The following is a 15,580-nucleotide window of genomic DNA, read 5'->3' as shown; positions in this document are numbered from 1 at the left end:
ACTCTTGGGTTTGCTTGGAACCTTGAGAGAGCTTAGTTTTGATCCTAAATGTGTGGTTTTGACTCTAAAAATGATGAGTTTGACGTTGATGACCTCGGGTTCGAGCTAAGACCCGGCTAACGGTTCGGACCTCCGGGTTCGGGTCGTCACATGAATGGTATCAGAGCCTTGGTTTGAAAACCTATAGGACGACGGGTAGAGGCCTACATAGGATTGCATGGGATGTTGATTGCATTGTTTATTTGACTAATTGCTACTTGTGTACGACTTGAAGAAGCATGTTTAACTGCTTATGTGCTTACGTGCTTAAATGTTTATGTTAAAACGTTTTTTTTTTTTTTTTGTATAGCTGTGCATGCTAAGTGTCGTTATGGCATCATTTCATATTGAGTCAACCGCAGTGGACCTTAGTGTCTTGTTATTGAACTGTTTTCTCATTTTATAGCACGATGTCATGGCGTGAGGAACCCAGGGAAGTTGGCCCTAGGCCGACTAGAGGTGATGCTGGTGAGAGCTCTAGCTCCAATCCGGAGGAGCTGAATGATAAGGACACACTTCTGAGAGATTTGATCCCCACGAGAGGTGTTCCCATAAGGAGGGATAATGTTGAAGCACCCATAGATGTGGATGAAGGTCCGGCGGAACTTGTATTGAATCGCTTGTTGCAGAGGGCCGTCACTATTGCTGCTCAGCCACAGCAGGCACCACAACCTACAGTTCAAGTTGAGGAGAAGCCAGCTCAGAAGCGTCTTAAGATCATTAAGGGGTTTTCTCAGTTGATGTCGGTTATGTTTGAGGACGGTGTGGATCCAATGGTAACAGATGCTTACATGGACAAAGTTGAAATTCAGTTGACCTCAATGGATGTGACAGAGGATCATTTGAAGATCATCCTAGCAACTTACAAGTTTGCTAAGGATGCTAAGCTTTGGTGGAAGACTGTTACGAATCGGCATAAGGTGGAAGAGATGAGTTGGGATAAGTTCAAGGAACTGTACTATGAGAAGTATTTTTCGATTTCTAAAAGATGGGAACTAAAAGACCAATTTCTTGGCCTTATCTAAGGCAACATGTCAGTGGCAGAGTATGAGAACAAGTTTACCTCACTTTCTCGCTTTGTTTTGAAAATGGTGAGAGAAGAAGTTGACAAGACTCGAAAATTTGTCTCTGGACTCAATGATCGAATGAGGCCGCTAATTACGGCACAGTTCATCAAGGTTTATTTTGAAGCTGTAGAGAGGGCTTTAATGCTGGAGGCTGATATCAAAGATAAGGATGCAAGAAGGGAACAGTGGAAGCAAAAGAGAGGTGCAGGGCCATCTTCGGAAAGATTATCTTGGAAAAGGAATAAGGGTGATTCGTTTCAGTTTCAAGGGCAACAGTCTGCACGATCCGCTCCTACCGCTCCTATGCCAGCTGGGTCTGACAAGGGTGGAGTCGTATGTTTCCAGTGTCAGCAACCAGGGCATTACAAGTCCAGTTGCCCTATGGGATCATCTTCAGTTTCTTTAGCTCTAAAGGCTTGTCATGGGTGTGGCTAGCAGGGTCACCTGATTCGAGATTGTCCTAGTCAGGGAGCAGGCACAGGTAGTGGCAGGGGGTCACGATAGAGGCCGTCACAGTCGGCTACAGTTCAATCAAATTTCAGATCACCGCCACCACTACAACCTTCTATGTCTTTTTAGGGTTCAAGAACAGTCAGAAGGGATACTCCTATTATGTCAGTGCAGCAGTCAGGTGTTCAAGGTGGCAGTTCTCAGGCACAGGCACCGCAGGGACGTGTCTTTGCACTTGTATCGGCTGATACATCTTCTGGACCGTCAGTTCTTCGAGGTATCTTTCCGGTGTTTGGTTCTTGGGCTCGCATTCTTTTTGACTCTGGTGCATCTCAATCCTTCATTTCATCATCTTTTGTACTTGCATCGGGTGGAGATTATTTCTTGGCTAGCCTTCTAGCTGAAGAAGATGATGTTGTGGGAGAAGACTATCTGGAGGTAGTTCGTGATTTTCTCGATGTGTTTCCAGAGGATTTGATAGAGTTGCCTCCACACCGAGAAGTGGAGTTTACTATTGACTTGATGTCCGGTACCGCACCGATTTCTTTGGCATCGTATCGTATGGCACCAGTTGAGTTAGAAGAGTTGAAGAAACAGCTTAATGATTTGAGGATGAAAGGTTTAATCCGACCGAGTGTGTCACTGTGGGGCGAACCGGTCTTGTTTGCTAAGAAGAAAGATGGTTTTTTGAGGTTGTGCATTGATTATCGGAAGTTGAATCATACCACCATCAAGAACAAATATCCTTTGCCAAGGATAGACGATTTATTTGATCAGTAGAGGGGAGCCAGTTGTTTCTCGAAGATTGATTTGAGGTCTGGCTATTATCAGTTGCGGGTTAGGGATGAGGATATCCCGAAGACAGCGTTTCGTACACGGTATGGACACTATGAGTTCCTTGTTATGCCTTTTGGCTTGACTAATGCGCCAGCGGCATTCCTGAACTTGATGAACCACGACTTTCACGATTACTTGGACAGTTTGTGGTAGTTTTCGTGGATGACATTCTTATGTATTCACGGACTCAGGAAAAACACGAAATCGATTTGAGCATTGTATTACAGATTTTACGGGAACACCGATTGTATGCCAAATATGAGAAGTGTGAGTTTTGGCTACAAGAGGTGAAGTTTTTGGGGCATGTTGTCTCGGAAGGAGGAGTGTCGGTTGATCCATCAAAGGTTAAAGCAGTTTGAATTGGGAGCAACCCCAGAATGTGTTTGAGATTCAAAGTTTTCTTGGTTTAACGAGTTACTACCGGAGATTTGTAAAAGATTTCTCCCGTTTGATAGCGTCTATGACCCGATTGACCCGAAAAGGAATCAAGTTTGTGTGGAATGAAGCCTGTAAGTCATATTTTCAAAAGCTGAAGACAAGATTGACTACAGCTCCAGTGTTGGTGATACCTGAGCGTGGCTTGAGTTATGTGATCTATTGTGATGCTTCACGTGATGGATTGGGATGTGTGTTGATGCAGGATGGTAGAGTAGTGGCTTATGGGTCTCGATAGTTAAAGACTCATGAGTACAACTACCCTACTCATGATCTGGAGTTGGCGGCAGTCATGTTTGCACTGAAGTGTTGGAGACACTATTTGTATGGTGAAAGATTCGAGGTATTCTCAGACACGAAAGTCTCAAGTACCTTTTCTCTCAAAAGGACTTGAATAACAGAGAGAGACGATGGGTTGAATTCTTAGAAAATTGCAATTTTGATTTGCAGTATCATCCGGGCAAGGCAAATGTGGTAGCAGATGTCTTAAGCCGAAAATCTCGTGGAACTTTGGCCGGATTAGCTATTTGGAAATGGAAGATGCTTAATAATCTGGCAGAGATGGAATGTATTGTGTTGACGACGCTGGTTGCGGTGAATCGGCATTCTTGTTTAGTCTTGTGGCTCAGCCTACTCTTGTTGTAAGAGTGATTGAGTCACAAAGACAGGACTAGGATTTAGATGTTATTCACGCTTTGATCTTCAGTGGTGAGACAGTGAAAGTTTGGCCCTTGCATGCAGATAGGGGTTTACGGTTCAGGGGTTTGTTGGTGGTTCCCACAGTTTGTCGTGAGAATGTTCTTCGGGAGTTTCACACTTCCCGCTTTGCAGTTCATCCAGGTGGTACTAAGATGTATCACAATTTGAGGCGTCAGTATTGGTAGAACGGGATAAAGAAGGATGTTGCACAGTTTGTGGCTAGATGCCTTACTTGTCAACAGGTGAAGGCTGAGCATCAGAAACAGGCTGGGTTGTTGCAACCATTGCCTGTAGCGCAATGGAAATGGGAACATATTGCTATGGATTTTGTGACAGGTCTTCCAAGGTCACGGAAAGGTAATGAGGCCGTATGGGTCATCATTGATAGACTGACCAAGACGGCTCACTTTTTGCCTATTAAGACAACAGATGATGTAGAGGCACTTGGTGTTCTTTAAGTGAAGGAGATTGTAAGGTTACATGGATGCCAAGTTTACTTCAAAGTTCTAGGAAGGACTTCAAGCAGCGTTTGGTTCAGCGTTGCATCTTAGTACGGTATTCCATCTATAGACAGACGGCCAGTCGGAGCGTACAATCCAGATCTTGGAGGATATGCTCAGGGCATGTGTGCTTGACTTAGCTGGTAGTTGGGAGGACCATCTTCCACTCATTGAGTTTGTATACAACAACAGTTATCAGGCAAGCATTGAGATGGCTCCTTTTGAGGCATCGTATGGAAGACCCTGTAGATCTCCAGTTTGTTGGACTAAGGTAGGCGAGACAGCTGCCTTAGGACCCGACATGGTACTCGAGACTACCGATAAGATTAAATTGATCAGATAGAGATTGCTCACAGCTCAAAGCCGACAAAAGAGTTATACAGATAAGCGGAGATGACCGCTATCATTTAAGGTAGGAGACCATGTTTTTCTGTGGGTTTCTCCACAGAACGGTTTGATGAGGTTCGGGAAGGGTGACAAGTTGTCGCCACGATTCATTGGACCGTGTAGGAAAGGTTGCCTACAGACTTGCTTTGCCATCGCAGATAGACAGGGTTCACAATGTTTTTCATGTGTCACTGCTATGAAAGTATGAACTAGATCCATCCCATGTTTTGGATTGGGTTGACGTGGTCATTGATAAAGAAGTTTCCTATGAAGAGGGACCAGTGTAGATCTTGGACACACGACAGAAGGTGTTAAAGGGTAAAACGGTGTAGTTAGTGAAAGTTCTTTGGAGACACCACGGAGTTGAAGAGGCTACTTGGGAGTTCGAATAGCAAGTTCGCTCCAAGTACCGAGAGTTGTTTTCTTCCCCAGGCACGGCTTGATTTCGGGGACGAAATCCTTTTAAGTTGGGGAGATTGTGATGTTTCCAATTTTCTGCATTTTTCAATTTTCTGGAATTTTGTCGTCGCGAGGGCATTTATGTCTTTTTACGTTTTTCGTACGGGATTTTAGTTGGGTCCATTTGCATTGCATACATTTTATTTTATGTGAATTATGTAGCATTCCTAAGGTGGTATATTGTATATGTATATGTGGTATGGAAATAAGGTATAAGAAAAAGGAAAAGTTAAAGTGGTGGTGGGACCCATCACTTACACTTCAAATGATCTAGAGACCATATTTGAGCACCATTTTCTCACTCCCCGTTAGTCTCTCTCTTTTCCTCATTTCCTCCTCATTTTTCTTTTCTTTTGGTTCCACTTTGAATCAAGATTTCTCCCTCAATACTTGATGATTTGAAGTGTCGTTTGAGGCAAAACGGAGAGCACGACGAGCTCTACGCGTGGGTAGCAATAATTTCAAATTTTGTGCCTTCTTGGATTTTTGAATTTGGAGACCTATCTTAAGGGTTTTGTGCAATTAAGAGGCAGGGGCTTTCTATTCCGCATATTCTTGCACTTTTGTGAGTCAAATTACTTGAATTGTGTCTTAACATGCTTATTTTTGCTAATTGTAGTTTAAACTGATTTGATTGTGTATATGTGGTTATGTGAGGACATGTATTAAATGTATTATGTGGAAAACATGCTTATATGATGAATTTCTATGCTTAATTTGTTGTTTACATGCTATGAATGATGGATGAAGGCATGCTTCATTGTGTTAGGTAAAAATCCCTTATTGTTAAAGCATTAAAAGTATGAAACATGCATGTAAATCATTGGGTTTCATGACGGGTATTGTTTTGGACAAAGAAAAAGGGGATTTTCGGGAGAAAATTGTTTTGAATCGGTTTTGAGAAAACCCGGTCGCCGCGGGGGTACCAAAGGACCGGAGTGTTAATATAGCCTAGAGGGAATTAGGGAATCGCCCTAGCGTGGTTGAGCTAGCTGGGCCTATAATGACGCCGCGGGGGTACCAAGGGTCAGGGACACTAGCCAATCCTTTTCTCGTGTCGTTGCGGGGTCACCAAAGGACGGATTATATTAATAGTTTAAAAGTGATGGTTTTAAATGTGAAAATAGGGAGTGACATCGGCATGCATTGCACCCCCATTGAATCATATTATTTATGTTGAGATTGGAAACCATGTAGTATTCGTCCCGACATTGTATGACCCCGATTCCCATGATTCTATTCCTTGTTTTGGATTCACGGGGACTCAAAAGGTGCATCTTAGGCGCCACTTATTGAGCAAATTGCTCACCCCACCATATTTAACATTTTTTCAGGTCACGGCAAAGAGTTGGCAGATGATAATCCACCACAAAACTAACGGAGTATTGGAAGCCTTTATTTTGCTGTTTTGTACTTAGGTCATCCTATGTAAATTCGTTATTTTGGAAATGTAACTAAGTTAATATTCATGGCCTTGTAACTCAAGTATGAACCTTAGCTTTTATTTGGTGTAAATGAATTATTGCAAAGATTATGTATTAGACTTATGAAACTGAATCAAGTCTCATTGCAATGTGATCATATTTTGGTATTCTTGTTTAGAATGGTAGGAGGATTCATTTTTTTGGTTGTTTGGAGCAAGTTTATCACAATTGCAAGACCACATTTTCAGTTTCCCCTCTATTTCCAAGTGTAGCACCACAGTTCTTGCTTCAAGGTTCGAGGAAGCCATTTCGGTCGACCGAAATAGTGCATCGGTCGACCGAACCAAGTAGGTGCTCTCAGGATCTCCTGTTTCGGTCGACCGAAATAGGGTTCGATCGATCGAACCATCCTGTTGCTCTCGAGATCTCACTGTTGGACCTTTTATTTTATTTGGGGTGTGCTTTGGTCGACTGAAGCTCTCCATCGGTTGACCAAAATACACTAGTTGGTTTAACTTTGCTTTTCTTTCCCCGTTTATCCACTCTTGACTCTTGGGTTTGCTTGGAACGTTGAGAGAGCTTAGTTTTGATCCTAAATGTGTGGTTTTGACTCTAAAAATGATGAGTTTGATGTTGGTGACCTCAGGTTCGAGTCAGAACCCGGCTAACGGTTCGGACCTCCGGGTTCGGGTCGTCACAGGAATGGTATCAGAGCCTTAGTTCGAAAACCTATAGGACGACAGGTAGAGGCCAACATAGGATTGCATGGGATGTTGATTGCATTGTTTATTTGACTAATTACTACTTGCATACGACTTGAAAAAGCATGTTTAGCTACTTATGTGCTTACGTGCTTAAATGTTTATGTTAAAATGTTTTTTTTTTTTTTTTTATACAGCTGTGCATGCTAAGTGTCGTTATGGCATCATTTCATGTTGAGTCAACCACAGTGGACCTTAGTGTATTGTTATTGAACCGTCTTCTCGTTTTATAGCACGATGTCACGGCGTGAGGAACCCAGGAAAGTTGGCCCTAGGCCGACTAGGGGTGATGCTGGTGAGAGCTCTAGCTCCAATTCGGAGGAGCTGAATGATAAGGACACACTTTTAAGAGATTTGATTCCCCCTAGAGGTGTTCCCACAAGGAGGGATAATGTTGAAGCACCCATAGAAGTGGATGAAGGTCCGGCGGAACTTGTATTGAATCGCTTGTTGCAGAGGGCCACCATTGCTGCTCAGCCGCAGTTGGCACCACAAATTACAGTTCAAGTTGAGGAGACGCCAGCTCAGAAGCGTCTTAAGATCATTAAGGGGTTTTTTCAGTTGATGCCGGTTATGTTTGAGGGCAGTGCGGATCCAATGGTAGCAGATGACTACATGGATCAAGTTGAAACTCAGTTGACCTCTATGGATGTGACAGAGGATTATTTGAAGATCATCCTAGCAATTTACAAGTTTGTTAAGGATGCTAAGTTTTGGTGGAAGACTGTTACGAATCGGCATAAGGTGGAAGAGATGAGTTGGGATAAGTTTAAGGAACTGTACTATGAGAAGTATTTTTTGATTTCTAAAAGATAGGAACTAAAAGACCAATTTCTTGGCCTTATCTAAGGTAACTTGTCAGTGGCGGAGTATGAGAACAAGTTCACCTCACTTTCTCACTTTGTTTCAGAAATGGTGAGAGATGAAATTGACAAGGCTTGGAAATTTGTCTCTGGACTCAATGATCGAATGAGGCCGCTAATTACGGCACAGTTCATCAAGGTTTATTTTGAAGCTGTAGAGAGGGCTTTGATGCTGGAGGCTGATATCAAAGATAAAGATGCAAGAAGGGAACAGTGGAAGCAAAAGAGAGGAGCAGGGCCATCTTCGGAAAGATCATCTTGGAAGAGGAACAAGGGTGGTTCATTTCAGTTTCAGGGGCAACAGTCTACACGATCCGTTCCTACCACTCCTATGCCAGCTGGGTCTGACAAGGGTGGAGTCGTATGTTTCCAGTGTCAGCAATCAGGGCATTACAAGTCCAGTTGCCCTATGGGATCGTCTTCAGTTTCTTCAGCTCCAAGGGCTTGTTATGGGCGTGGCTAGCAGGGTCACCTGATTCGAGACTGTCCTAGTCATGGAACACGCACCGGTAGTGGCAGGGGGTCACGATAGAGGCCGTCACAGTCGGCTACAGTTCAATCAGGTTTCAGACCACCGCCACCACTACAACCTGCTATGTCTTCTCAGGGTTCAAGACCAGTGATGAGGGATACTCCTATTATGCCAGTGCAGCAGCCAGGTGTTCAGGGTGTCAGTTCTCAGGCACAAGCACTATAGGGACGTGTCTTTGCACTTGCACCGACTGATACATCTTCTGGACCGTCAGTTCTCCGAGGTATCTTTCCGGTGTTTGGTTCTTGGGCTAGTATTCTCTTTGACTCTGGTGCATCTCATTCCTTCATTTCATCATCTTTTACACTTGCATCGGGGTTAGAGGTTAGTTTCATGGATCAAGCGTTATGTGTTGATATGCCAGTTGGGGGTTCAGTGTCTTTGAGCCGAGTTGTTCGGGATTGTTCCATTGTGATAGTCGGACGGACCTTTGTGTTTGACTTTATCCTCCTGGAGATGACTAGTTTTGATGTAATTCTCGGGATGGACTGGTTAGCTTTCTTTCGTGCCACGATTGATTGTTTCAGAGGTAGAGTTACAGTTTGCACTCCTGAGGGAGATTGTTTATTTTTCATGGAAGATCGAAGTGATTCCCAGCCTTCATCATTGTATGAAATTCGTGAACGAAGTCGTGGAGATTATTTTTTGGCTAGCCTTCTAGTCGAAGAAGATGATGTTGTGGGAGAAGACTATCCGGAGGTAGTTCGTGATTTTCTCGATGTGTTTCCAGAGGATTTGATAGAGTTGCCTCCATACCGAGAAGTGGAGTTTACTATTAACTTAATGCCCGGTACTGCGCCGATTTCTATGGCACCATATCGTATGGCACCAGTTGAGTTGGAAGTGTTGAAGAAACAGCTTGATGATTTGAGGATGAAAGGTTTCATTTGACCGAGTGTGTCACCGTGGGGCGCACCGGTCTTGTTCGCTAAGAAGAAAGATGGTTCTTAGAGGTTGTGCATTAATTATCGGAAGTTGAATCATGCCATCATCAAGACATAGATGATTTATTTGACCAGTTGAGGGGAGCCAGTTGTTTCTCGAAGATTGATTTGAGGTCTGGCTATTATCAGTTGCGGGTTAGGGATGACGATATCTCGAAGACAGCATTCCGTACACGATATGGACACTATGAGTTCCTTGTTATACTTTTTGGCTTGACTAATGCGCCAGCGGCATTCATGAACTTGATAAATCGTGTCTTTCACGATTACTTAGACCAGTTTGTGGTAGTTTTCGTGGATGACATTCTTGTGTATTCACGGACTTGGGAAGAGCACGAAATCGATTTGAGCATTGTATTACAAATTTTGCGGAAACACCGATTGTATGCCAAATATGAGAAGTGTGAGTTTTGGCTACAAGAGGTGAAGTTTTTGGGGCATGTTGTCTCGGAAGGAGGAGTGTCGGTTGATCCATCAAAGGTTGAAGCAGTTTTGAATTGGGAGCAACTCAAGAATGTGTTTGAGATTCGAAGTTTTCTTAGTTTAGCGGGTTACTACCGGAGATTTGTAAAAGATTTCTCCCGTTTGGCAGCGTTTATGACCCGATTGACCCGAAAAGGAATCAAGTTTGTGTGGAATGAAGCCTGTGAGTCATCTTTTCAAAAGTTGAAGACAATATTGACTACAGCTCCAATGTTGGTGATACCTGAGCGTGGATTGAGTTATGTGATCTATTGTGATGCTTCACGTGATGGATTGGGATATGTGTTGATGTAGGATGGTAGAGTAGTGGCTTCTGGGTCTCGACAGTTAAAGACTCATGAGTACAACTACCCTACTCATGATCTGGAGTTGGCGGCAGTTGTGTTTGCACTGAAGTGTTAGAGACACTATTTGTATGGTGAAAGATTCGAGGTATTCTCGGATCACGAAAGTCTCAAGTACCTTTTCTCTCAAAAGGACTTGAATAACAAAGAGAGATGATGGGTTGAATTCTTAGAAGATTGCAATTTTAATTTGTAGTATCATCCGGGTAAGGCACATGTGGTAGCAGATGTCTTAAGACGGAAATCTCGTGGAACTTTGGCCGGATTAGCTATTCGAAAATGGAAGATGCTTAATGATCTGGCGGAGATAGGATTGTATTGTGTTGACGACGATGGTTGCGGTGAATCGGCATTCTTGTTTAGTTTTGTGGCTCAGCCTACTCTTGTTGTAAGAGTGACTGAGTCACAGAGACAGGACTCGGATTTATATGCCATTTACGCTTTGATCTTCAGTGGTGAGACAGTGAAAGATTGGACGTTGCATGCAGATGGGGGTCTACGGTTCAGTGGTTTATTGGTGGTTCCCATAGTTTGTCGTGAGAACGTTCTTCGGGAGTTTCACACTTCCTGCTTTGCAGTTCATCCAAGTGGTACTAAGATGTATCACAATTTGAGGCGTCAGTATTGGTGAAACGGGATGAAGAAGGATGTTGCACAGTTTGTGGCTAGATGCCTTACCTGTCAATAGGTGAAGGCCGAGCATCAGAAACCGGCTGGGTTATTGCAACCATTGCCTGTAGCGCAATAGAAATGGGAACATATTGCTATGGATTTTGTGACAAGTCTTCCAAGGTCACGGAAAGGCAATGAGGCCGTATGGGTCATCATTGATAGACTGACCAAGATGGCTCACTTTTTGCCTATTAAGGCAACAGATGATGTAGAGGCACTTGGTGTTCTTTACGTGAAGGAGATTGTAAGGTTACATGGAGTCCCAGTAACCATTGTCTCAGATAGGGATGCCAAGTTTACTTTGAAGTTCTGGGAAAGACTTTAAGCAGCGTTTGGTTCAGCGTTGCATCTTAGTACGGTATTCCATCCATAGACAGACGGCTAGTCGGAGCGTACTATCCAGATCTTGGAGGATATGCTTCGGGCATGTGTGCTTGACTTGGCTGGCAGTTGAGAGGACCACCTTCCACTCATTTAGTTTGCATACAACAACAGTTATCAGGCGAGTATTGAGATGACTCCTTTTGAGGCATTATATGAAAGACCCTGTAGATCTCCAGTTTGTTGGACTGAGGTAGGCGAGACAGTTGCCTTAGGACTCGACATGGTACTCGAGACTACCAAGAAGATTAAATTGATCAGATAGAGATTGCTCACAGCTTAGAGCCGACAAAAGAGCTATACAGATAGGCGGAGAAGACCGCTATCATTTAAGGTGGTAGACCATATTTTTCTATGGGTTTCTCCACGGAAGGGTTTGATGAGGTTTGGGAAGGGTGGCAAGTTGTAGCCACGATTCGTTGGACCGTGCAGGAGAGGTTGCCTATAGATTTGCTTTGCCACTGCAGATGGATATGGTTCACAATGTTTTTCATGTGTCGCTGCTACGGAAGTATGAACCAAATCCATCCCATGTTTTGGATTGGGTTGACATGGTCATTGATGAAGAAGTTTCCTATGAAGAGAGACTAGTGCAGATCTTGGACACACGACAGAAGGTGTTGAGGGGTAAAACGGTGCAGTTAGTGAAAGTTCTTTGGAGACACCACGGAGTTGAGGAGGCTACTTGGGAGCTCGAACGGCAGGTTCGCTCCAAGTACCCGTAGTTGTTTTCTTCCCCAGGCACGGCTTGATTTAGGGGACGAAATCCTTTTAAGTTGGGGAGATTATGATGTTTCCAATTTTCTGCATTTTTCAATTTTCTGGAATTTCGTCGCCGCGAGGGCATTTATGTTTTTTCACGTTTTTCGTACGGGATTTTAGTTGGGTCCATTTGCATTGCATACATTTTATTTTATGTGAATTATGTAGCATTCCTAAGGTGGTATATTGTATATGTATATGTGGCATGGAAATAAGGTATAAAAAAAGAGGAAAAGTTAAAGTGGTGGTGGGACCCACCACTCACACTTCAAATGGTCTAGAGACCACATTTGAGCACCATTTTCTCTCTCCCCGTTAGTCTCCCTCTTTTCCTCATTTCTTCCTCATTTTTCTTTTCTTTCCACTTTGAATCAAGATTCCTCCCTCAATACTTGATGATTTTAAGTGCCGTTTGAGGCAAAACGGAGAACACGACGAGCTCTATGCGTGGGTAGCAATAATTTCAGATTTTATGCCTTCTTGGATTTTCGAATTTGGAGACCCATCTTAAGGGTTTTGTGTAATTAAAAGGTAGGGGCTTTCTAATCCGCATATTCTTGCGCTTTTGTGAGTCAAATTACTTGAATTGTGTCTTAACATGCTTATTTTTGCTAATTGTAGTTTAAACTGATTTGATTGTGTATATGTGGTTATGTGAGGACATGTATTAAATGTATTATGTGGAAAACATGTTTACATGATGAATTTCTATGCTTAATTTGTCGTATACATGCTATGAATGATGGATAAAGGCATGCTTCGTTGTGTTAGGTGAAAATCCCTTATTGTTAAAACATTAAAAGTATGAAACATGCATGTAAATTATTGGGTTGCATAATGGGTAATGTTTTGGATAAAGAAAAAGGGGATTTTCCGGAGAAAATTGTTTTGAATCGGTTTTGAGAAAACCCAGTCACCGCAGGGGTACCAAAGGGCAGTGTTAATATAGCCTAGAGGGAACTAGGGAGTCGCCCTAGCGTGGTTGAGCTAGCTGGGCTCCAAAATGACGTCGTGGGGGTACCAAGGGTCAGGGACACTAGATAATCCTTCTCTCGTGTCACTGCGGGGTCACCAAAGGGCGGGTTATATTAACAGTTTGAAAGTGATGGTTTTAAATGTGAAAATGGGGAGCAACATCGGCATGCATTGCACCCCCATTGCATCATATTATTTATGTTGAGATTGGAAACCATGTTGTATTCTTCCCGACATTGTATGACCCCGATTCCCATGGTTCTATTCCTTGTTTTGGATTCACGAGGACTCAAGAGGTACGTCTTAGGCGCCACTTACTGAGCAAATTGCTCACCCCACCATATTTAGCATTTTTTCAGGTTACGACAAAGAGTTGGCAGATGATAATCCACCACAAAACTGACGGAGTATTGGAAGTCTTTATTTTGCTGTTTTGTACTTAGGCCATTTTATGTAAATTCGTTATTTTGGAAATGTAACTAAGTTAATATTTATGGCCTTGTAACTCAAGTATGAACCTTAGCTTTTATTTGGTGTAAATGAATTAATGCAAAGATTATGTATTAGACTCATAAAACTGAATCAAATCTCGTTGCAATGTGATCATATTTTGGTATTCTTATCTAGAATGGTAGGATGATTCATTTTTTTGGTTGTTTGGAGCAAGTTTATCACAATTGCAAGACCACCTTTTCAGTTTCCCCTCTATTTCCAAGTGTAGCACCACAGTTCTTGCTTCAGGGTTCAAGGGAGCTATTTCGGTCGACCGAAATGGTGCATCGGTCGACCGAACCAAGTGGGTGCTCTCAAGATCTCCTGTTTCGGTCGACCGAAATGGGGTTCGGTCGACCGAACCATCTTCACATTCTCAAGATCTCCTGTTTTGGTCGACCGAAATGAGGTTCGGTTGACCGAACCATCTTCACATTCTCAAGATCTCCTGTTTCGGTCGACCGAAATGAGGTTCGGTTGACCGAACCATCTTCACATTCTCAAGATCTCCTGTTTCGGTCGACCGAAATAGGGTTCGGTCGACCGAACCATCCTGTTGCTCTCGAGATCTCACTGTTGGACTTTTGGTTTTATTTGGGGTGTGCTTCGGTCGACTGAAGCTCCATCGGTTGACCGAAATGCACTGGTTGTTTCACTTTGCTCTTCTTTCCCCGTTTATCCACTCTTGACTCTTGGGATTGCTTGGAACCTTGAGAGAGCTTAGTTTTGATCCTAAATGTGTAGTTTTGACTCTAGAAGTGATGAATTTGATGTTGATGACCTCGGGTTCGAGCTAGGACTCGGCTAACGGTTCAGACCTCCGGGTTCGGGTCGTCACATGAGATATGGTCTAAAGATGTCTGGTCGGACCATCTTGGCAATCCCAAAACTCTGACAACAATGCCATAAGTACCGCCGCGCTTTAAGGCCTTAAATCCTCAATACCAGAAAACTGACAACCCCAAGTCTCAAAAAACCGTGGTCAACAATACCAGTCACGAATCTAAAACCTGGCGAGTCTATGCCCCCAAGCCAATGGATCAAACTTTATGAAATCAAACAACATCGCTATCGCCCTCAAATCCCCACCGAAGCGGAACCGCTCCGAATACTACGATACTTTGGGGTTTTATCAAGGACAATGAGGGAAGCAACAATCACCTTTGAGGTACCACCAAAATCTAAACCCGAACTTGAAATCCAAACTAAAAAATGGTCGGAACGGACTTTTAATAAGGGGGAAAGGAGTGCCTCGCTAAGGCCTACGATAAACGCTAAGGCACTACGGTAAAATTTAAGGGGGAAAGAAGTTGATTTGAGAGAAGAAGGGTGGCAGCCCCGTTTAGGCTGTAAAACCAAACCTACAGCAGTGGAGCATAAGGGGAAATGAAATGATTTATTTTTCTTGACTCCCTATTTATAGAAATATCAAAAAGTGCCCCGAACGGGCCCAGCCTGGTCCGAAAAAGTGAAATTTATGTAGACGCGCTCAAACGGTAGAACACCATGAACAAAAAATAACCGAAATGAAAAAAAAAATGAACAAAAAAAGAAACGGCATCGAAAACTGAGTCCCGTGCAGAGAGATATGCCCTGAACAAGTTCGACGGTAACCGGGGCCAGAAACCCAAAAACTGCAAGGAATGACCAGCAACCATTCCTATAGTTCATGACTCAACGAAATGTGAAAATGAATCCCGTATGAGGATCCAGGCTCAAAACGAAGCATTTTGTAATAACTTTCGTTAATTGCACAATGGTCCACACAAAAAGGAATAACTGCAAAACTGCCCAGAATGAAAATATATTCCAAAAGATATTTTCTTAAAAACCCCTGAAATAAATATCTTCAAAAGATATTTATGAAAAACACCCCAAGAAACATCAATGTTTCTGAAGAATCCTTTCATCCACGCCCCTGCGGGAGAAATAAACAACCGGTGAGCTTTTTTTTCCAACAGTAAAGCTACGCCTTTCAAGGAAATCAACTAGAATGAAAACTCATGAAGTCAAAACTCAACTCCGAACATGAAAGTGAGGTTATGCCAACAAAGTAACAAATAAGGAAAATGAC

General features: G+C 43.1%; 1 protein-coding gene across 1 annotated transcript; it reads left to right on the top strand.

Moving 5' to 3' along the window:
* The first annotated feature begins 1,070 nt into the window (after positions 1-1,070).
* On the top strand, positions 1,071-1,541 carry LOC132300909 (uncharacterized). The gene has a single exon (XM_059798216.1). It carries the CDS (start codon positions 1,071-1,073, stop codon positions 1,539-1,541), a length of 471 nt encoding a protein of 156 aa, XP_059654199.1.
* The last annotated feature ends 14,039 nt before the right edge of the window (positions 1,542-15,580 follow it).

The sequence above is a fragment of the Cornus florida genome, unplaced genomic scaffold (genome assembly GCF_030987335.1).
Source record: "Cornus florida cultivar Cherokee Brave unplaced genomic scaffold, ASM3098733v1 CherokeeBrave_3.0.0_Hap2_Chr03, whole genome shotgun sequence".
NCBI classification, from domain to species: Eukaryota; Viridiplantae; Streptophyta; class Magnoliopsida; order Cornales; family Cornaceae; genus Cornus; species Cornus florida.
This window is presented reverse-complemented; position numbering and strand designations above follow the sequence as displayed.